Source organism: Taeniopygia guttata, chromosome 2 (genome assembly GCF_048771995.1).
Source record: "Taeniopygia guttata chromosome 2, bTaeGut7.mat, whole genome shotgun sequence".
In the NCBI taxonomy this organism is placed as follows: Eukaryota; Metazoa; Chordata; class Aves; order Passeriformes; family Estrildidae; genus Taeniopygia; species Taeniopygia guttata.
The window spans coordinates 119,639,521-119,660,615 of record NC_133026.1 but is presented as its reverse complement, the minus strand read 5'-3'; the positions used below and the strand labels follow the sequence as shown (position 1 = coordinate 119,660,615).

At 48.4% G+C, this 21,095-nt stretch overlaps 2 protein-coding genes across 2 annotated transcripts; both read left to right on the top strand.

Moving 5' to 3' along the window:
* Positions 1-1,235: 1,235 nt before the first annotated feature.
* On the top strand, positions 1,236-3,626 carry MSC (musculin). Its single transcript, XM_030266330.4, has 2 exons — positions 1,236-1,906; positions 2,592-3,626. The coding sequence occupies exons 1-2, from the start codon at positions 1,385-1,387 to the stop codon at positions 2,676-2,678; spliced, it is 609 nt and encodes a 202-aa protein (XP_030122190.1). The 5' UTR covers positions 1,236-1,384; the 3' UTR covers positions 2,679-3,626.
* An 8,458-nt stretch (positions 3,627-12,084) lies between these two features.
* LOC121470748 (uncharacterized) lies at positions 12,085-20,524 on the top strand. The gene is made up of 2 exons (XM_072924762.1): positions 12,085-12,871; positions 18,789-20,524. Exon 2 carries the CDS (start codon positions 18,796-18,798, stop codon positions 20,155-20,157), a length of 1,362 nt encoding a protein of 453 aa, XP_072780863.1. The 5' UTR covers positions 12,085-12,871; positions 18,789-18,795; the 3' UTR covers positions 20,158-20,524.
* Positions 20,525-21,095: the final 571 nt, after the last annotated feature.

Here is a 21,095-nt window from a genome sequence, read left to right as displayed (position 1 = left end):
CCTGCAGGGCTGGCGGGGGAGGAACAGAGCTCTGGGCCCAAAGGCGGCCGGCGGTGCCAGGAAAGTTGCGTGGCAGCAGCCGGGAGGGTTCCGCTCGGGCGGGAGAGAAATGGAAGGGAAAAGCCGTGAACAGAAACTGCGGGACAAGATCTTTCCACCTGTTGTAGTCATTAGGTTATTTTCTAAGAACTGCATTTTTATTCTGGTTAATCATATCCAAGTTGTGAAAGCCAGTAGGGAACTAAACGCTGTTTCTTCATGTGAAAAAGGGAGATTTTGTGGGAGGTGCGAGGGATACAAGTTGATGGCTGATTTTTTAATATTTCTTTTTTATTATTTATACATCTGTTGAACTTGTATGTCAGCATTTCCACTGGATGTGGGATCCACCATTCACCCGTGGACTCCATGATAAAACTTGAACTACAGAATTTGTTTAAAAAACCTGCAAGTAGCTCGAAAAGCTGTCTCGATTAATTTGCTCTGTGACAGAGAGGCGTACACAGCCAATTTAATGGGTTTTAATTAAGTGCGCTGAGGAAGGAGAAACCCTCGGACTGGAGCTTCGCCCAAAACGCTATGAAACCACAGTACGCACGTTCCCAGCGACCTTTTGCGCTGCTTCCCACACACCGCACACCCAGCCCCCAGTGCCGCGTCTCCTGCTGCCTCCGCCCGTCCCGGCGGGGGCACCGGGACCGCACAGCCGCTTCCAGAAGCTGGGCAGGCAGAGATAGAGCCCAGAGGGCTGGTGCCCCGTCCTGCTGCACCACTCGGCTGCACCGGGGTTCATAAGTTGGGAAAGTCTTATGCCCTCGAAGGAAAGGCAAGAGAAAGAGCGAGGGTAGATGGGCTGGAAGGAGAGTCACGGGTCGCGCTTAGCCCTTAGACGCAGGGAGCGGTGCTCTCCTCCCCGCACAAACACTGGTGGGACCAGCTCTGGAGATATTTTACAATCTCCGAAGGGAGGAGAGGGGCCTTTCCAGTGGGACGCCCAAGAGCGCACACAGACGCAGAGACATCCCGCGTGGCCGTGTACCCCCATCCGCGTGTGTGTGCCCCCACGCAGGGGTCTGGCTCTGCGCACGGCCGCACCAGCCCCGCCGCGGACCGCGGAGAGGCGCCGCCCCCGGCGCGGGGCTCCGCAGGGCCCGACCCCCGCCCCGCGCCCCTCTCCTCCCCTCCGCCCGGCAGATGGTTGGCTCCGCGGACACCCGATATATAGCGCTGTCAAGGGGCGCATCCCCCCTCCGCGCCCCCCCGCGCCCCCGCCCCGGCACGGACTCTCCGCAGCGGGGCCGCCCCGCTCTGGGCCGACTCGGCTCGGCCGTCCGCCCCCGCCCGCCTGCCGCGCTGCCCGCCTCCCCGCCGCCCGCCCGGGGCCATGTCCACGGGCTCCGCGAGCGAGGCGGAGGAGCTGCCCGAGATGGACCTGCGGGCGCTGCAGCTGGACTACCCGCCGCCGCCGGCCAAGCGCCAGCCCCGCGGCGAGCTCTACCCCTCGGGGGACAACTCCTCGGCGGCGGAGGAGGAGGAAGAGGAGGAAGAAGAGGAGGAAGAGGACGGCGAGGGCAGCTGCGCGGCGGGGCCGGCGGGCAGCGGCTGCAAGAGGAAACGGGCGCGGGGCGGCGGCCCCGGGGGCAAGAAGGCGGCGTCGGGGCCGCGGGGGCCGCCGCCCGAGGGGAAGCAGTCCCAGCGCAACGCGGCCAACGCGCGGGAGCGGGCGCGGATGCGGGTGCTGAGCAAGGCGTTCTCCCGGCTGAAGACGAGCCTGCCCTGGGTGCCGCCCGACACCAAGCTCTCTAAGCTGGACACGCTGCGCCTGGCGTCCAGCTACATCGCCCACCTCCGGCAGCTCCTGCAGGAGGACCGCTACGAGAACGGCTACGTCCATCCCGTCAACCTGGTACGGCGCGGGGGCGGGCGGGATGCGGCGAGGGGCACCCGCGGGGAATCCCCGGGCAGGGCGGCAGCGCTCAGGCCGTGCCCGCCCTGGAAGCTCCACAGATCCCCGGGGGCCCTCGCACCGTGGGTGACTCCGCGGCCGCGCTTGGCTTTGGGTGATGGCGGATATGTCACTCCTGGGGAGTCAGAATAGGGGACCCTAAAGATTACATTCCTCGGGCATTAGGCAAGCTTAGTGTCCGAAAAAGGAGTAACTCGGTCTGCCGGCTGGCCTGCAGCGCAAGCAGACAGTCATGAGTTCATCGGTACAAAATTAAACACCCGATTCTCGTCACAGGGGTAAAACGTTTTCTTACATGCAGCAGTCATTATTTTGGAATAGTTTTATATACTTTTTATTTGTTAAATGACGAAAGAGTTTCAAAGCAAGCGAAATATTGCAGTTTGGATGTGAACAGTGTTGCTGACTATTGTAGACCTTCTGTGGAGCATTTAATTATAAGGAAAAACGTAATGAAAATATTTGTTAGAGGAACTCAGCTCTCTCTGTGCTTCCCACAGGGACTAAAACATGATGACGTGTTTGCAACTGAACCAGAGTTAGACATCTATCAGTAATAAAGCTCCAGTTTCATAGGAGGATAAACTTTCTTTTAATATGAAATGCATTTTTATTTTGCTTACAGACTTGGCCGTTTGTGGTTTCAGGAAGACCTGACTCTGACACCAAAGAAGTTTCTACTGCCAGCAGATTATGTGGAACTACTGCATAGTCAGACTAAATTGAAGATTTCTTATTGTTGATTTTTTTTTTAATGGGTTGGATATTTTTAAGAGCTGTGATTTATGAGCTCAGGACTAGTAGATAGGGCAAACTCCTATCTCTAACAGTGTTAAATCTGCATCCCTCATCATTCTTTCTCCTTAATGTTCTGAGAGCAGATTATTTAAAGCAGTAAAGAATAGAGGTGGTTGAAATTAGAGGTTTTATGAACTGACTGCACCAGCTGAAGTCTAAGACTTGGCTTCATCATTCTTACCACTGCCTGAGGACCTGCTGTTCTGAGGCTTTTAAACTAATGGAAGAGGAATATAATGATATAGAATTAACAGCATGGACCAAAATACAATTCTACAAACTAACCCCAAACAGTGTTATTTGTATTGTAAAGCAAAACAGTATTTTAAAGTAGCTTTGAAAGTCAGATAGATTTATAATATATTTTGAGGGCTTTTGTATTCATGAGTCTGGTTTATTGCAACTATGCAATTAGTCATACTTTTTTTTATTTGGTCCCTTTGATCAGAGCTTTCTTAAAAATGTGTAAGTGGACACATTCTGCTACAAAACATTTGAATTAAAGTAATTCCTTTGGTTATGTCTTGAAATGCCACATGTAGGAATGTGGGACTGTCCCTAGAAATGTGGCAGAGTTTCTGTGCCTTAATCTGGAAGGGAATTCTGCTTACTGTAAGGCCAGTGTGCATGTGTTTTAAAGAATGTGTTTATATGATGCTGCAAAATAACAAGAATTCACAGTGTTTTAAATATTTTTCCTGTACTGTTATGCTTATAATTGAGAAGTTTACTCTCAAAAGAGTTAGTGTGTCATTTCCGTACAGATTCAAACATTGTAATAAAAAACGATGCCATCAAATAAGTTGCAAATGTAAATAACTCTATTTTTTTATAAATGACATTAAAAGCTTGGTTACAGTGACTTACTGGTACTGTGATAGTGTGTGTCTGCATCCATATGCGAGCGTCTTTGTAATGCATGTTCTTGAAACCCACTTTTGTAAACACAGTTATCTTCCCCATCTCTTGAGGGCAGATACAACTCCAGCAACAGAGTCAGATAAAAACACTTTCACACCAAACAATTTATTCGAGGTGCTGTACTATACCAATCAGCAGTGATGGCCAAGTTTTAACAACTTACAGAATGCTCTGTAATATTCTCTTCTGTGAAGCAGAAGAATAAATAAATGCAGATTGAGAAATCAAGGTCACATAGCACAATAGCTCCTTTTGCTGTGTTTTAGCATTTGCATATGTAATGTGTTTTGCTTTTAGCTGTATTTTTGCAGTGGGAAAATCAGATGAATTTTTCTAGTTAAGAACAGAATTTTCCTGTTTTAAGATTAAAACTCCTGAGATAAGATTTTATGTTTCTAAAAATATTTTATCAGCAGTTAACTCAGAGTAAGGGAGAAAACCAAATTCCTTTAGAGAAGAAACAGCTACTTTGTCTTAATATAGCAGTGAGGAGGAAGAAACATTTGTTTAATATGAAACAGTTTAACCTAATTTGTTGTCATCCTATGTAATCAGGTTATCCCATGTCATGGATCTCTGGTTTGAAATACTGCATAGAAGTCCAAGTCTGACTGTTGGTAGTGTCCTGCAAGTACGTGAACTGCAGAAAACTGGTTTTCTTCTTGTGAAAATAATCCAGAGACACTGCAAAATAAAATGAAAGCACAGTCCAGGATCTGCTGAAAGTGTTGCTTCTAGTGATTTGGGGGCAAGCTGTACAGAGACCATAATATAATTTAACTTCAATTTTTTTTCAGAGAAGTCTGTGAAGGAAGAGGGCTATCCTAATTTGCAGTTAATGTAGCTGAGCTGGGACTCCACATCACTTCCTCTAGGAAATTTTATAAAAAGAAAAGAACATAAACAATAAAGCAAAAGTGAAGGACCTTTAGGAAGGCATAAGGTATGAGAAAACTCAACCAATGTTTATCTGAACCCTAAAAAAAAAGATTATTCAGCAGTTTAACTAAGGGACCACTTGAGATAATCTCAGTTGTGATACTTAGCTGGTTTTGGCCTTGATCCCAGCTGTAATTGGTTAACGACTCTAGGAGATCAGAAAAACAAGGAAAGCCAGAGAACTTTAAACAGTATAGAAAGGTCTGTGCAGAGTGATGGAAAAAAATGTTCAGTGTCTATTCCCAAATACAAAGTGGTTATGTTAAGTAAATACAGTTGATCAAAACAGGGTGAGGAGTGTGACATGAAGAAAAACATAGGATTGCTTCCACCCATGCACTACACTGCATGCTCTCAAGTAGATTTTTCTTTGTGGCTGCATAATAAGTTGAAATGCTTTCTTCATAAAATGCATTTACTGTATTTTTCACAGTAACACACATCCATATGGTGGTGATGTCCCAACAGACTGTCAGTGGTTTTAGAATACAAGTAAACAGTGGCCTCAGGTGACATTTCATGTCAAAATCTGGAGAGAAAATGACAGCTTTTAGATACTGAATGTTGTACGAGACTTAGTTATTTCTTTCACATACCTCTATACAGAGATATATGTATTAGTGTATACTTATTTCTCTTAATACAGCAATTAGGGATGTTTAGATTTCTCCAGTAAGGATCTGATATTTCAAATCATTAATTTTAATCCTTGGGTTTATAAATTCTGTAACTGAAAAGTAAATTAATCTTCTCTCTCAGTGAGATGCATTATGTGATTAGGAAAAAGAATAACTATTGAACAGGTTCCCTGTGGGTTTGTCTGTTTGTTTTGAGATAAAGGCTGCTGTCTTTCTAGGGGAATGCCAGGTAGGTCATATATTCTGGAAATCCTCACCTATAAAGACACACCAAAAACACATAATTGCAGTTTTGAAACATTTTTTAAACTCAGATGAAAATCAGATAAGTTCTTTACATGAATGAAATGAACAAAACATTCTGAAATGTGATTTTTAAGCATTAACAGATTCCACTGAAAGATAATAAAGGTCATCCTTTTTTTTAATTAAGTTTTTGACAACTTGATATAGTAAATTAATTTTATTTTTAAAGCCTGACTGTTTGGTTTATCTGAATAGCTACAGAGGTGTGCAGAGGGGAGACTTAAAATGAGAAACAACCTCACATATCTACAGTTCATGAGCACAGAAGGTAAGAAATATGTACATTTTTATTAGACTTGGCAAGTTTATGCTTGATGCTTTTGGGTTATATTAATGTTCTTTGCACAAAGTAAAAGATGAAACATTCTTGATCCCATGAAGTTATGCAGAATTTGCTGAAGCTGTTTTACAAATAAAATGCCAAGTTACCTACAACTGATATTCTACCAAAACCTGCTTCATGTGAAATCTGACTGGCATATTACCTGCCTTGACTTCCAGGGTGAACAGTCCATATATAAAGAGGAACACTTGCCTCTCAACAATATTTTTATGTCTTTAGATTGATACAAATGTTGTGTGGTACTTTTTTTGCCTCTATTCTGTGTGGGAATCTGATGGAACAGATCATTAGCCATCATTAACCTTTCCTTTCCAATGCATGTGTTAGCTTACACAAAGGAAGCATGTCTCTGATATTGAAAATGTTAACAATTCTGAGCAAAAGAAACATAGTTTGCATATAAAAAATACCTTAGCCATACTTTTCCATCTTAGTATCTTTATACACGTACTGTTTAAAGAACTCTCAGCTACTGTATGGATTCTCAGTAAAAATTTGATATTTTTGGCTAAGTAGATGTCACTATGTAAGTAGTGCAGTTGCCATCGGGGTCTCCCAGGTGAAAAAGGGAGTTGAATAAATTATTGTAAGATCTCAATAAGTACCTGAAAGTTACTCTGTCTTTCTATATTGACTCTAAAAAGACCCTAAGAGGACTAACTTCACAATTCAGGTAAATATGAAAGTTTTAGTTAAATATCTAATGTTGGAGGGATATAGGCAGGTTTCAATATCAGAACTTTATATGAGCCAAGGAAACTAAAAAGAAGGAAGAAGGGGGATTTAGAGCCACCCAACAATACAAGCTTATAGTAACCTCTTAAACAAATAACACATACATTATTTGGATGAAATAACATGGAAAGCTGTCCATTCTACTGAGTAACAGTCACTTCACAAGTAACTAATTCAATGTAATAGTGAATTTGCACTTCATTTGGCAGAGCAGGTTCTCACCAAGACTTGTTCCAGTTATACCTAAGAATACTGTTCCACCACTGGACAGAGTTTATCACACTCCAGCTGAAAGATATGTACACAGATATTTTCTTCAGTGCACAGAGGACAAATGCTGAGCTGTCTTGCAGACCCTAAATACCTACATCCATAATTTTATTATACTCTAACAAGTGGGCTCTGGGGTGACTTGCTACATTATGCAGAACCTTGTGCTGTCACAGTGCAGGTTGGTTAGGATTCAGGTACTAAGAAGAAATGGGTCTCAGTATTTTCCTTGGCTCTGAAAAATGTCTAAATGCAAATTAGTAAAAAAAAAAAAAACTAAAAATGCCTTAGAATGCAGCATGTGAGAATCTTACTAGAGTTAAAATTCCTACAAAAGTTAAGACAGCTGAAAGGATTAATATAGTTATCTATCCAGCAAGTCAAGCAAAACTGAGAACTTGTGGCTGACGTAGAGCTGAGAAATTGCTCCTGTAATATTGAGGCTCTGACAGTCTGGGAGGGTCTGGGAGTAGAAATATGTGGTGACACTCAGAAGAACTATAATTAACCTTGATGTGACTGGAATTTAGCAAGCAAAGGAAATCACTCTATCTTTCCATAGCAGTGAAACTGTTAAAAAGAATTCACATTTCCAGGGTTAAAAATAATTCAGACTGTGACAAGAAAAGCTCTCTATGACAACAAAGCAGGCAGAACTGTGAGTCAGAATAATTGCAAAAACATAACCCTAATCCAAGCAAATAGGCTGCTCAGCATTTGGGACAAAAAGTCACGAGAATAGCAAAGGATTGCATCACTGTGTGTTTATGAAGGGCTGTGTAGTAAGCTCAGCACACATGAAGGGCATGGAAAACAGAACCTTTATCTTACAGGAATTTTCACAAAGACAAAAATAATAAGATCAATGGACAGTAATCCAAATATTAATTGATCACTTTTTAATTTTATTTCCAAGTAGCTGTGATGGCACAAGCTACATGACTAGCATCTTAAATTGCATAATCAGTAAAAGATAAGAAGTAAAAGTAGGCATGACTATTGGGATTGGAACAGCACAAGCAATTACTGTATTTTTTGAATTTTGTCCCTTTCAAAGGGGACCAAAAGAAAAAATTGATATTTTGCTATTTACTAGGAAGGTGATTTGAAGTCCTGAAAAACCCTTATATTCCTGTGTGTGACATTTTCATGTTAGGTATGGATATGCGTGAGACTTGTAAGGTCTATTAGGATAACTCTGTATAACTGTGGAGGTTATTAAAGGTCACCTTGTATATGCAGGAAGACCTCTGGGGTACTCAAACCCCAGAAGCACAATTAAATGTCAACACAGGAAAAAACACACATCACATTCATTTGGGTTGTGCCCAATTCTTGCCCTTTTCATAGGAAAAGGAGCAAAACCTTTGGTGTTTGGGGAATGATTGAGTAAATGACATTTTGACATTTTGACATTGACAATGACATGACAGGGAAAAAAAAAAACAAAGAGAAAATTTAACCCTTTTCTGTAGAACCCCTTGATTAAAACTAAACTGCCAAATTGGTGAAGTTATAATGAAGATCATTATAAGGAACTACTCCTCAAGAGTAAATTTGTCTTCATCCACTAGAAATTAAGTGTCAGCTGGAGCTACATGGAGATAAATGTATGAAATTCAGCTGTTTGTACAGATATTTGGATTAAAAGTTTAGTGTTTAATGCATGACAGTGATTTTATGAAGCATAAACTGAAAACTCTATTAAAAGACAGCCCTGAGGTGTCTTATCCTGGCTAAGGTGTAACTATGTGTCACACATAGAATCACATAGAACTCCTGAAATACAGTACCCATGTATGCATAATATGATTTGTACCGCAGCCTATACTAAACCTGCCCCATGGAGATGTCAGGAGTTAAAAAGAAACGGTGGCCAGAAGCACTGATGAGCATTGCAGCTTCAGTGTCTGTGCTGTTACATTCTTGGAGAGGTCCCTGCTTGGTTTGTGGGTTTGGTGTGGGACACGTGCCATTCTCCCAAGCACTGCCAAGCCATAGTTAGTCAGTCAGCTGTGGGTAGAGATAATTTACAATATTCAATAGAAATTATAGTATTCTGGAGATTGGGAGTGCACAGTCATAAGCAGCATGCACACAAACTAGCCCAGGACAGGTGACCTCAAAGGCAGAGGACAGTCTTTGTAGAACAGCCCTTCATGCTATTTAGTACTTTAGACATAACCTCTGTATTTTAAGTGAAGTATCCAGTTCACAGAACTTCCTGTGTTTTATATTTTCAGATTCAGATTTTTCTCTTATTTTAGATTCTTCTGGGCAGAGAAGACCATGCAACACTTCATTCTTATGTATCTATCACCAAGAAGTCTTACATCTGATCAGGATGTTACCAAACATCGAAGCAAAATGAGTGAAAATCCTGACATTACTGTAGATCCTACTGCTGAAGCTGAATAGAATCCTTGGAATTGTAAAATTTCTCTAAGAACATTGAGTGCAACCACTAACCGGCCACTGCCATGTTCACTACTAAAATGTATCCCTAAATGCCACATCTATATGTTTTTTGAAGACTTCTAGGAATGGTGATTTCAGTGCAGTTTTACGTCCAGCTCCCTTGTAATATATGCCCTAGTGTGCAAGACAATGGCAAGTCTAGCAGTGAATTGAAAGACAGCAGATCATTTTTTTTCTGAGTGTAGTTTGAAACTAAATGTACATGAGGAATCAAAGCAATGTAACAGTCCCTATTTCCTCTTCCAGGTTTTCAGTGTGTGTCTCAAGTACTAAATATTAAATAAACCCTTTTATTTTTTTCACTTCTTAGATATGCCTTTACACTGTCATTATTGTAAAGCCAAAAAAGGCTCTTTTTTCAACATTTAAGACAAAATAGACAAATTATGATTTTTATAATTTTTTCTGAGAGCAGCCACTTTGGATACCCACGGGCACAGAAAGACACATTGCCCAAACTCTGGTAATCCCACAAAAGTGTGCCTCTGAATGAGGGTGGGGAGACGGCCCCAGGTGGCCTTCAGCATCTCTGGCTGGCACAAGTGTTTCCTCTCTGTCATCGAGACATGCGCCTGGCTCTTTTCCGAGATGACTCCTGGAGAACTGGAAGCTGGCTGGGAGACATGAGCAAGAGGAAAAAAAATCAGGTGAAGCAAAGAGAAAAATTTATTTGTAAAGAGGCTGCAGATACGGCCGAAAGGGCTATGATGGATTTGGAAAAATCTCGGGATGGGATGAACATACTCACCACTTCAAAAATATTTAAATACACCTACAGAAAGGACTAGGGGGAAGTGATCTAGTTACCCCAGCTTAGAACCATAGAATGATAGAATAATGAAGGTTGGAAAAGACCTTTGACATCACCAAGTCCAACCATCAGCTTGTGAGCTTGTTCACTCACTCCTAAGCATTACTTTATTTAATAAAGTAGTATCAGCAACAAATACTGATGGAGGACTGATGGACTATCAGCATCAAATACTCAGGGAGGGCTCCTAAGTCCTCTGCACCTGATGCAGAGCGGGCACCTCTTTTCTCGGCACTGGGCACACCCGTCCCATTTTAGAGTGTCCGAGAGTGCCGCCTTCTCCCCTCGGCTCGGCTGCCGGCCCAGGCGCGGCACAGGGGCTCCCGGGCCGCTGCTGCCCCCTCGCTCTCCTGCGGCCCCGGGAAAGGCGGGAAAGGCGGGATCGGCGGGATCGGCGGGATCGGCCCCCAGGCGGGGCACGGGCGCCCCCCGGTGGCTCTCCGGTGGAAGAACCTTTTCCTAATGTCCAACCTAAACCTCCCCTGACAGGCCTCAGGCCGTTCCCTCAGTCCTGTCACTGTCACCACAGAGAACAGATCAGTGCCTGCCCTCCTCTTCCCCTCGTGAGGGATTTGTAACTGCAGGGAGGTCTCCCCTCAGCCTCCTCCAGGCTGAACAGACCAAGTGACCTCAGTCACTCCACATACTCCCCTCAAGGCCCTTCACCATCCTCGTGGCCCTGCTTTGGATACTCTATGATAGTTTAATGTCTTTTTGATATTGAGGAGCCCAAAACTGCCCCCAGCACTCGGGGTGAGGCCGCCCCAGTGCAGAGCAGAGCAGGACAATCCCCTCCCTTGTCTGGCTGGCCATGCTGTCTGTGATGCACCCCAGGACACACTTGGCCCTCCTGGCTGACTCAGATTCAATTTGCCATTGCCCAGGACTCCCAGATCCTTTTCCACGTTGCTGCTTTCCAGCCCCTCATTCCGCAGTCTGTCCATACATCCAGGGTTGCCCCACCCCAGGTGCAGAATCCAGAGCTTTCCCTTGTTGAGCTTCGCATGGTTGGGGATTGCTCAGAGTGTTGGGAATGAATGATGTGGGGATCAGCATTAGGAATGGTGCTGGAATGGTGTTAGGGCCCTTGCTACCAGCCATGGCTCCTCCAATAAGCCCATGGATGGTGAGGCCTAAGGAGCCTCCTGTGGGGGGGGGCGGTCTGTGTGTGCATGGGCTGCCCACAGCTCCAGTGGAAAATCCCTGAATGTCCCCCAGCACCCCAATTCCCTGCCAGTGTGGCCAAGAAATACGGGAACAGGGTGTAGGTGCAAAGGTGGTGTATGCATGGGTCCATATAGCGTGGCACCAACTGTGCCTTACCCAGAACAAAATACAAGTATTAAAAGAAGATGGAAGGGAGAGGAGCCACCCAGGATGTAGGGTCCAGCCTGCTCCTACAGGCCTGCCCAGCTCAGCGTGGCGCACTCCTGCCCAGGTTATAGCCACAGAACAGTTCTTGCCCCAGCAGATTTTGTCCTCTCTGATCAGGGCTGGAACATCTTGTGGTGAAGGACCCTGGGGACGCTCTACAACCTGCTCTTGGTGTGTTTTCCCAGCACAGGTTCTCCTGAAGCATTTCCTATTTACACTGGCTTTTTGGTTTGGTAAGTAATGACAGCCTGTAATCCTGAATGAAAGGGTCGGTATGGAACGGGACAGCTACATCTTGTGGTCAGAATGGGAGACAGAGACTGTTCTCATTTGCTGGGCTATGGAATAATATTGAACTTTTTATTTCTCTGTGCTGTACTTGCCTGATGGTATTCAGATATGTCTTGGGCTCCAAAAACCATTCAGAACTTCTACTAGTAAATAAAAACAAGTAAAGGAATGGCAATATTTTGTTACTATGACTCTCTTTAGATAATTAGATGTGGGAGGGGGTGTGGCTAGTGACCTCCCTGCATTGCCATGGGAGGCCACAGATGTGTAGCTTTCCCGCCTCCCAAGTTGTCTGTCATCTGTTCTCCCTTCCCCCAGTTTATGTCAATCATTTTGTTCCCCTTCCCTTTGTTCTGGAAAGTTCTAAGTTCTTTGTACCCCCATTGGTTCCTCCCTCGAAACCACTCCTTCCCTTTATCCCAGTTGGCCGTTGCCATGTCGCTCTCCGTTGACTCCACCCTCATACCCTCACCCGGTTGGATGCTCTACCCTCGGACCCTCCTACCCTGATACAGTTATAAACCCTGCCCCGCCCTGGTTCGGGGCTCTCAGAGCTGGCTCGCCCTCTGAGTGGTTGCTTCCCTTCGCCCTCCTCGCTTTCCCTCGATCAACCCTCGGAATAAAGCCGTCTGAGAGACCCCGCCTGGTGGAAGACTCTCTTTATTACCATCATAGCGTGCTCGAGGTCCCCGACTCAGTCGGAGCGGACCGGACGCGCTATAACTGGCGCCCGAACACGCTGACCCCTGCACGGAGTCCAGCGGAGAGCGTCTCCTCGACAGCTTCGACTCCGTGAGCCGGCTGCCCGAGGAACTCAAGCGCCGTTCGGACGTGGTTCCACGGACGACGGTGCTTCGTTTTCTGAAGACCCCTCGCCTCGTGGGCTGCAGACACCCGGAGGAGCAGGAACAGCAGCTTCGCGGAAGCTCCCTCGCACTCCGGACCTGCAGCGCTTCCACCCCCCTTTGAGGCTATCTTCTTTTCGACGGGCGTCCTTTGTGGTGAGTTTTTCGTGCCCCGTCTGGCACCTGACCCCGTCTCTTTTCTTTTCTGTTTCTCCTTTGCCTCCTTGGGGAATTTTTAGCCGTTTTTGACATAATGGGAAACCGTATGTCTCCGGCTCGGCGGGATTTCTACTCCCATGTTAAGTCCTCCCTTGTCTTGGGAAACATTTCTTTTAACAAAAGGGATTTAAAAGCCTTAATTAACTTAATTTTTGACCACCTTCCTGACACTGCACAGGAAGATTTTAACTCTGTTCAGTTTTGGGGAAAAGTTGGGCGTTTATTATACGATTTGCAAGTTAAGGGGAATTTTAAAGTGGGACGTTTCTTTCCTTTATTTCATTCCATTTTTACGTTATTTAAACAAAAACGGGAGAGTTGGGCCCCCAGTTTTCCTAACCCTCATTCCGTCCCCCCCACTCCTAATCCCTTTTCCCCTAAGGGTGGGTCGGGCAGCAGACCCTGCCAAAGTCCGGCACAGGGTTGCCACCGTCTCCCTGCTGCTCCCCGTCCCATCCTGTCCTCTTTTCGACCTGGGACTGGCCACCCCAGTTCGACCCTTTCCTCGTCCCAAGACCCTCAGACCCCTGTCCCCAGTTTAAAACCTTGCTGTTCAATTCCTAATCTGTGCCAGCATACATCACAAAATGGCGCCGGCCGCATGGCCGAGCTGGCATCAGAAGCGCCACAAAATGGCGTCCCAGCTCCTCCCTACTCCCCTCGGGTTCCCGCCATTTCCCCATTGACCCCGCCTCCGTCGAGTGCCGCCCCCGCGTCGGGTCCCGCCCCGTCTGATACGTCGATGGTGTCATCGTCGGGACCCGCCCCTTCCGTCCCCTTGACCGCGCCCCTGGGTGGGCCCCCGGTGGGAGGGACCGGCCTACAGGAAGGCCACGCCCCTGTGGGTGGGAACTCCCTGCCGGAAGGCCCCGCCCCGGGAGGTGAGCCTAGTCCTGCCTCCCCCTCTCCAGCCACTTCCGGTTCCCACGCTACCGGAACCGGAAGTCGGCCTGGCCGGAAGCAGGCCATCTTGGCCTGCAGGGCTCCACACCACCGGAGCCCAACGGTCAGGGAGAGGTTCAAGGCCCTCACCCGTCCTGCCTCATCCTCCGAAGAGGATGAGGACAGGGACAGCCCCCGGCCCGCACCTAGGTCGGGAGGCGGGTGGGCTAAGATACGGGCAGCGGCCATCGAGGACGGGGACTTAGACCTCGCCCGTGACCTTGGGCCTTTTGCGGCACCGGTGATAAGGGAGAGGGGAAAGCGGCCCCGGTGGGAGCAAGTGCCATACGCTGAGGTGAAGGAGCTGAGGAAAGCGGCAAAGGACTATGGCCGCGAGTCGCCATTCTTTAAAAATGTACTGGACCTTACTTTTTCCGGACGGACACTGGTACAGCATGATATCAAGTACATTGCCAAATCCCTGTTGTCCCCCACGGAACTGCTGCTTTGGGAGGTTCAGTGGAAAAAGCTGCTGAAACCTCTCATTGTAAAGCACAACCTAGCAGCGACCCTGGGCACGGGTGATGAGGTAATGGAGGCTGTTGCGGGAGATGGAGAGTTCGGCCAGCCAGAGGACCAGATCCAACTACCAATAGCGCTCCTCGATGACATCAGAGAGGCTGGCCGTGCCGCGCTGCTGAAAATCCCGGACGGCAGAACTCCCTCCCAAAGCTTTTCTACTATCTTACAAGGACCGGACGAGTCATTTATCAAATTTGTCGACCGCCTCAGAGAGGCCATAGACAGGCAGATAGAGCACCCTGCGGCGAGGGAAGAGCTCCTCCGAAAGATGGCAGTGACCAACGCCTCTGCGGAGACCAAGAAGATCTTAAGGGCGTTACCGCAGGACCCCGAGCCCACCATCTCCCAGATGGTGGAGGCATGCGTCAAAGCAACATCTACAGAGGTAACGGTCGCAATGGCAGTGAGTAAAGGGGTGGGGGAGGCAATGTTAAACATGAACACTGTGCGCTGCTTCGGGTGTGGCCAGATGGGCCACATACAAGCGAACTGTCCACACTGGCCCCCGGAGCAGTTTTACAACCCATACATGCCTTCCCCAAGACCCCCACCCAGGAACTCTTTCCCGCCATACCAGCCGGCGGGAAACGGGCCGCGGAGCGCGAGGAGGGGCCGCGTGAGGACAACAAATGGCCCTTCTCAGCGCCCGAGCCTCCCTACTATCCGGGAGGACCAATGGCCCAGGGGACAGTTTCGGAGGATTGGCGGAGCACCGACGACGGACTTCGCCTCCTCCGAAGAACGGCCAACTTAGATCCTGGCCGCCGCCGGGTCCTCAAGAGCTCCATGACTGTCACCTTCCAGGATGAGGACCTGGTGAGAGTCCCCGCGGGGTTCCTGGAGCCCCCTCACTGCCAGGGCGAAGCGACCGTCCTCATTGTTGGAGACGCAAGGCACACACCCGACAGGATCTCCATCATCCCTGAAGTGGTGTGTGTCCCACCGGGGTCCGAGGTAACGGTCTCGGTCACCTGCCATGAGCCCCCCTACACCTTGGGCAGAGGACTCCCTTTCGCCCTGCTCTATCTGCTGGACTCAAACGACCTCTCTGAACGGAACTCTGGACAGGACATTCATGTTTTTCTGACTCAAAATGTAACTAAAGAAAGACCTATAATTCGGACCGTGCTTTCTTTGCAGGGAAAGTCGGTGGCGATGGACCTAATGGCAGACACTGGGGCGGATGTCACCATCATTCCCAAGGCAAAGTGGCCCCGCGACTGGGAGTTGGTGCCCCCTTGTGGCACAATCTCCGGAGTGGGCGGAGCTGTCAACTCCATGCGCAGCCGACGCCTGGTAAGTGTGGAGGGTCCAGAGGGACAAATAGCCACAATTCGACCGTTTGTGGTATCTTCCAACATCATGCTATTAGGCAGGGACGTATTGTCCCAGTGGGGTGCCCGCCTTGACATCCCTAGCCCTGCGTGGGATTTTTAGTGTGGGCCACTGCGGAGCGCACCTCCCCACCGTTGAATTGGAAGACCGATGTTCCGGTGTGGGTGGATCAGTGGCCCCTTGTGGAGGAAAAATTAAATGCGCTCAACGAACTTGTAGAAGAGCAGGTGCGCCTTGGGCATTTAATACCCTCCACCAGCCCTTGGAACACCCCTGTCTTTGTAATTAAAAAACCAGGCAAAGACAAGTGGCGCCTGCTCCAGGACCTCCGCAGGGTAAATGATGTCATTGAAGACATGGGCCCCCTCCAGCCTGGGCTTCCCTCACCCTCCATGCTTCCCCGGGATTGGCAGCTCGCAGTCATTGACATCAAGGACTGCTTTTTTAACATCCCCCTGTATCCTGGAGATGCCCCCAGGTTCGCCTTTTCCGTTCCATCAATTAATCGGGCGGAACCTTATAAAAGGTATCAATGGACCACCTTGCCCCAGGGAATGAAAAATTCTCCAGTGCTCTGCCAAACCTTTGTAGCACAGGTTCTCTCGCCAATCCGCCGACTTTTCCCTGAAGCCATCATATTACATTACATGGACGACGTTCTTGTCTGCGCGGAGACGACCACCTACCTCCGCGCAGCCCTCAACAAGACAATAAAAGCCATCAAGGACGCGGGATTTCAGATTGCGGAGGAGAAGATCCAGCTCTCCGCCCCATGGAAGTACTTGGGCATCACCATCACGGGAAGGACCGTCGCGCCCCAGTCTGTGACCATCAAAGACGACCCACGGACCCTGCGGGATCTGCAGCAGATCTGCGGCACCATCACGTGGATCCGACCTCTCCTGGGACTCACCACGGAGGAACTGGCGCCCCTCTTCGAACTCCTGAGAGGAGACGGCGACCTGGCTTCTCCACGCGAGCTGACACCTGCCGCGAAGGGAGCCCTGGAGAGAGTTGCGGAGGCCATCAGATCCCGCCAGGCGCACCGTGTGGACCGGGTCCTTCCCATTACCCTTGCCATCTTGGGTAAGTGCCCAAACTTCCATGGGTTGCTGTTTCAGTGGGATACTGGGCGTAAGGACCCACTCCTTATCATCGAGTGGCTGTTCCTTCCGCACCAGCCCCCAAAGACCATCTCCACACCCGCTGAATTGATGGCCAAACTCATCATTAAAGGCAGGCAACGCCTCCGGACCCTCGCAGGGTGCGATCCGGCTTGCATTTATGTCCCTTTAAATTTTGAACAATTGGAGTCTCTCCTGCAAACCAACGAAAATTTACAAATTTCTCTGGATAGCTACCCCGGCCAAATTTCCATACATTATCCTAAACATAAACTGTTTAAGGATACCTTCTATTTGGCTCCAAAATCCTATAAAAGTAAAACCCCAATTAAAGATGCTCTCACAGTGTTCACTGATGGATCGGGAAAATCCCACAAATCAGTGATCACCTGGAAGGACCCGGAAAGTCAGAAGTGGGAGTCTGATATCCAAATCGTTGAGGGTTCCCCCCAGATCGCAGAACTTGCTGCGGTCGTGAGAGCATTCAAAAAATTCCAACAGCCTTTCAATCTGGTTACTGATTCGGCGTATGTAGCCGGGATAGCAGAGCGGGCAGAACACGCCATGCTCAAAGAAATTCAAAACAAAAAACTGTTCGGGTTGCTCACGGAATTAATTTGGCTGATCTCCCACCGCGAGCAACCCTATCACATAATGCACGTCCGGGCGCACACAGACCTGCCAGGAGCCATCGCTGAGGGCAACCGGAGGGCAGACCATTTAGCAGCGGTTATCGCCACCACCTCTTCTTCTGTACATTCACTTACTAATACCGTCCCAGACATCTTTGCACAGGCAAGGCTCAGTCATGCGTTTTTCCACCAGAACGCTCCTGCCCTTGCCAGGCAATTCAAAATCTCAAAGGAACAGGCCAAGGCCATCCTCGCCACTTGCCCCAGCTGTCAGTCCCTCGCCCTTCCACCAGTGGCGTCAGGGGTTAACCCCCGGGGACTGGGAGCTTTGGAGCTGTGGCAGATGGATGTGACACACTACAATGCTTTTGGCCGCCTTAAATACATACATGTGTCAGTTGACACGTTTTCAGGTGCCATCTTCGCCTCTCTCCATACTGGAGAGAAGACGAAAGATGCGAAAAAACACTTATTCATGGCATTCGCGACACTGGGAGTCCCGAAGGCAATTAAGACCGACAACGGCCCGGGACTCACCTCGAAACAATTCGAACTGTTTCTGCAGCAATGGGGTATCAAACATACCACCGGAATTCCTCACAATCCCACAGGGCAGGCCATAGTGGAGCGCTCCCACAAAGAACTCAAAAGATTGCTCGATCAGCAACATGACGCGGCGTTGTCCATGACTCCGGTCGAGCGCCTTAGTAAAGCACTTTATGTACTGAATTTCTTAAATTGCACCGACCGTGAGCCAGACCCGCCCGTCATCAGGCACTTTACGAACACCACGCGAGCACTTTTGAAGGAGCGCCCACCGGTCCTTGTCCGGGACCCGGAATCCCGAGCCATCACAGGGCCCTTTCCCTTAATAACCTGGGGGAGAGGGTATGCCTGTGTTTCAACAGCTAATGGCCCAAAATGGATTCCGGGAAAATACGTGAAGCCATTCCTCGAAGATGCCCCAGCTGCAGAACCACCGTCGCCACAGAACCCACAGGCTGCGTCTCCCACAACACCGGACGACGCAGTCGCATGGAGAAGAAGAAAGAAGAAGAGGACCGGGAGCCGTCCCAACTTGGTGTCCCGAGTCCTCATCACCAGACTGTACCACCCACCGGACTCGACATTTCAAAATACCCCTTCCCCTCCAGTTACCTTTCCCTTACCCCCTTACCTTACCCGCCTTCCCTATACCCCTGTGCCCTAAATTATTTCCTTTTTAACCCGAAAGGGGGAGCTGGGGGGGGAGGGAACCAAACCTTTTCTGTTATTTACGTTTGTCCCTTGTGTTAATAGAATAAGGATGGCTGCCCACAAGTCACCAATCCGGGAGACACATCAGGAATCGCCCCACTGCACCCAGCTGGCCGTCGCTGTGGCCTTTGTCATCCTGTGGCTGCAAGCGGCGGACGGATGGATTGTTCAGCAGCCGAAAGAGAACGTGTGGGTCACGCTCGCCAAGTCCTTGCAGCAGGACAATCTATGTTTGGCCATGGGCAGTGTGGACAATCCCCTGTCCACATGCCTGGTGGGGGTTCCCCTGGTTGCCGACGATTGGCCAGTTTTCAACTCCGACCTACTCCGAACCACGGGTAAGAGACCCAACCCGGTCGACACTTGGGACGAGTGGACAAAAATTCTATCAAACAGTAAAGAGGAACCCCAAGAATTGGACCTGCTGGGGTCCTCTCACGCAGAATACTGCGTAAAATTTTACTATAGAAGGCCAAGTCAGAATTGGCATGGACTTGACTTGGCCAAGAATACATACAGAAAGGATGTAACACCTTTAAGCAAAAAATATAATAGCCAAACCTGGTGCAATTACACCAGCCAGGTAGTTTCGGCCTCGTCCACACGTCCTAAGGTGTTGCCCAAGGGAATGTTTCTTATCTGTGGAGACAGAGTATGGTCAGGCATTCCATCTCGGCTCCAGGGAGGACCATGTAGCCTTGGCAAGCTTGCGACTCTCACTCCTAATAAAACCCAGATTCTAGAATGGAGGAAGGAAAAACAATTGGCCCGCAAGAAACGCTCATATGACCAATTCGATTCAAATTGTGACTCGCAGCTGTACAACTGGGGAAAGACAAAGAGAATCGCTGCGTCCATATTCCTTCCATGGTACGCAGCAGCAAAAGCCCTTGGTGAGCTTTCTCACCTGGAGTGCTGGGTAAACAAGAATGCCAACGCTACGTCGGCCGCCCTCTCAGACCTCCTGGCGGACGAACAGACCACCAGGCACGCAACCCTGCAAAATCGGGCTGCTATAGACTTTTTACTTTTAGCCCATGGCCACAGCTGCGAGGACTTTGACGGGCTGTGCTGCTTCAATCTGTCATCAAGAAGCCAATCCATTCAGGCCCACATCCAACAGATAAAAGAGCAAGTAAAGGACTTAAAAACTGAGAACCCATCGGCTGCTGACCCAATAGACAAGACATTCTCGCAGTGGGGCATCCCCGGATGGGCAGCCCCCATCGTAAAAGGACTTATTTGGATTTTGGTTATTATTTTCCTTATTTTCATCGCTTTAGCCATTTTTAAACAATATTTAGTTAAGACTTTCGGTTCCGCTTATTTAGTTAATAAAGACGGGGGAGATGTGGGAGGGGGTGTGGCTAGTGACCTCCCTGCATTGCCATGGGAGGCCACAGATGTGTAGCTTTCCCGCCTCCCAAGTTGTCTGTCATCTGTTCTCCCTTCCCCCAGTTTATGTCAATCATTTTGTTCCCCTTCCCTTTGTTCTGGAAAGTTCTAAGTTCTTTGTACCCCCATTGGTTCCTCCCTCGAAACCACTCCTTCCCTTTATCCCAGTTGGCCGTTGCCATGTCGCTCTCCGTTGACTCCACCCTCATACCCTCACCCGGTTGGATGCTCTACCCTCGGACCCTCCTACCCTGATACAGTTATAAACCCTGCCCCGCCCTGGTTCGGGGCTCTCAGAGCTGGCTCGCCCTCTGAGTGGTTGCTTCCCTTCGCCCTCCTCGCTTTCCCTCGATCAACCCTCGGAATAAAGCCGTCTGAGAGACCCCGCCTGGTGGAAGACTCTCTTTATTACCATCATAGCGTGCTCGAGGTCCCCGACTCAGTCGGAGCGGACCGGACGCGCTATAATTAGAAAGTAACAAATACCTAATTATAGAAACACAAGCTTAGTATAACAATATGTACTGGTGTTTTCATAGACTGAGTGGTCCTTTTAGTTAATCTCTCCATCATATTTTTGCTTTAGATAAGAGAGAAATATTTATTGTGGCTCCACTACAAGAGGCCTACTTGAATCAACCCCTTTGCATAACCTGAACTTTTAAATGAAATAAACACAATGTTATGCATTCATTGACAAATACTGGGTTTATACTGATTGTACTGAGCCAGGAAAAGTACTGAGGCTGACCTGATTTCAGACATTCAAAGCATCCAGTAAGGGATAATTTCTCAAGGTCAGCTCTGAAAAGCTGGGGCCAGGACAACAGGGGTGACATGGCAATAATAATGCAGGGAACATGCCTGGGGTGAGGGACAGGAGTAAAACTCAGTCTTGCACTGCGCACCATAGCTGTTTTCAGCTGTATGCTGAGGCAATAGGAGCAAACCTCC

Excerpts from the sequence above, each read along its gene's own strand:
- MSC (XM_030266330.4), top strand. The coding sequence starts at position 1,385 with ATGTCCACGGGCTCCGCGAGCGAGGCGGAGGAGCTGCCCGAGATGGAC. Across the intron at positions 1,907-2,591 it reads ACGTCCATCCCGTCAACCTG|ACTTGGCCGTTTGTGGTTTC; the intron begins GTACGGCGCGGG and ends TTTTGCTTACAG.
- LOC121470748 (XM_072924762.1), top strand. The coding sequence starts at position 18,796 with ATGGCTGCCCACAAGTCACCAATCCGGGAGACACATCAGGAATCGCCC.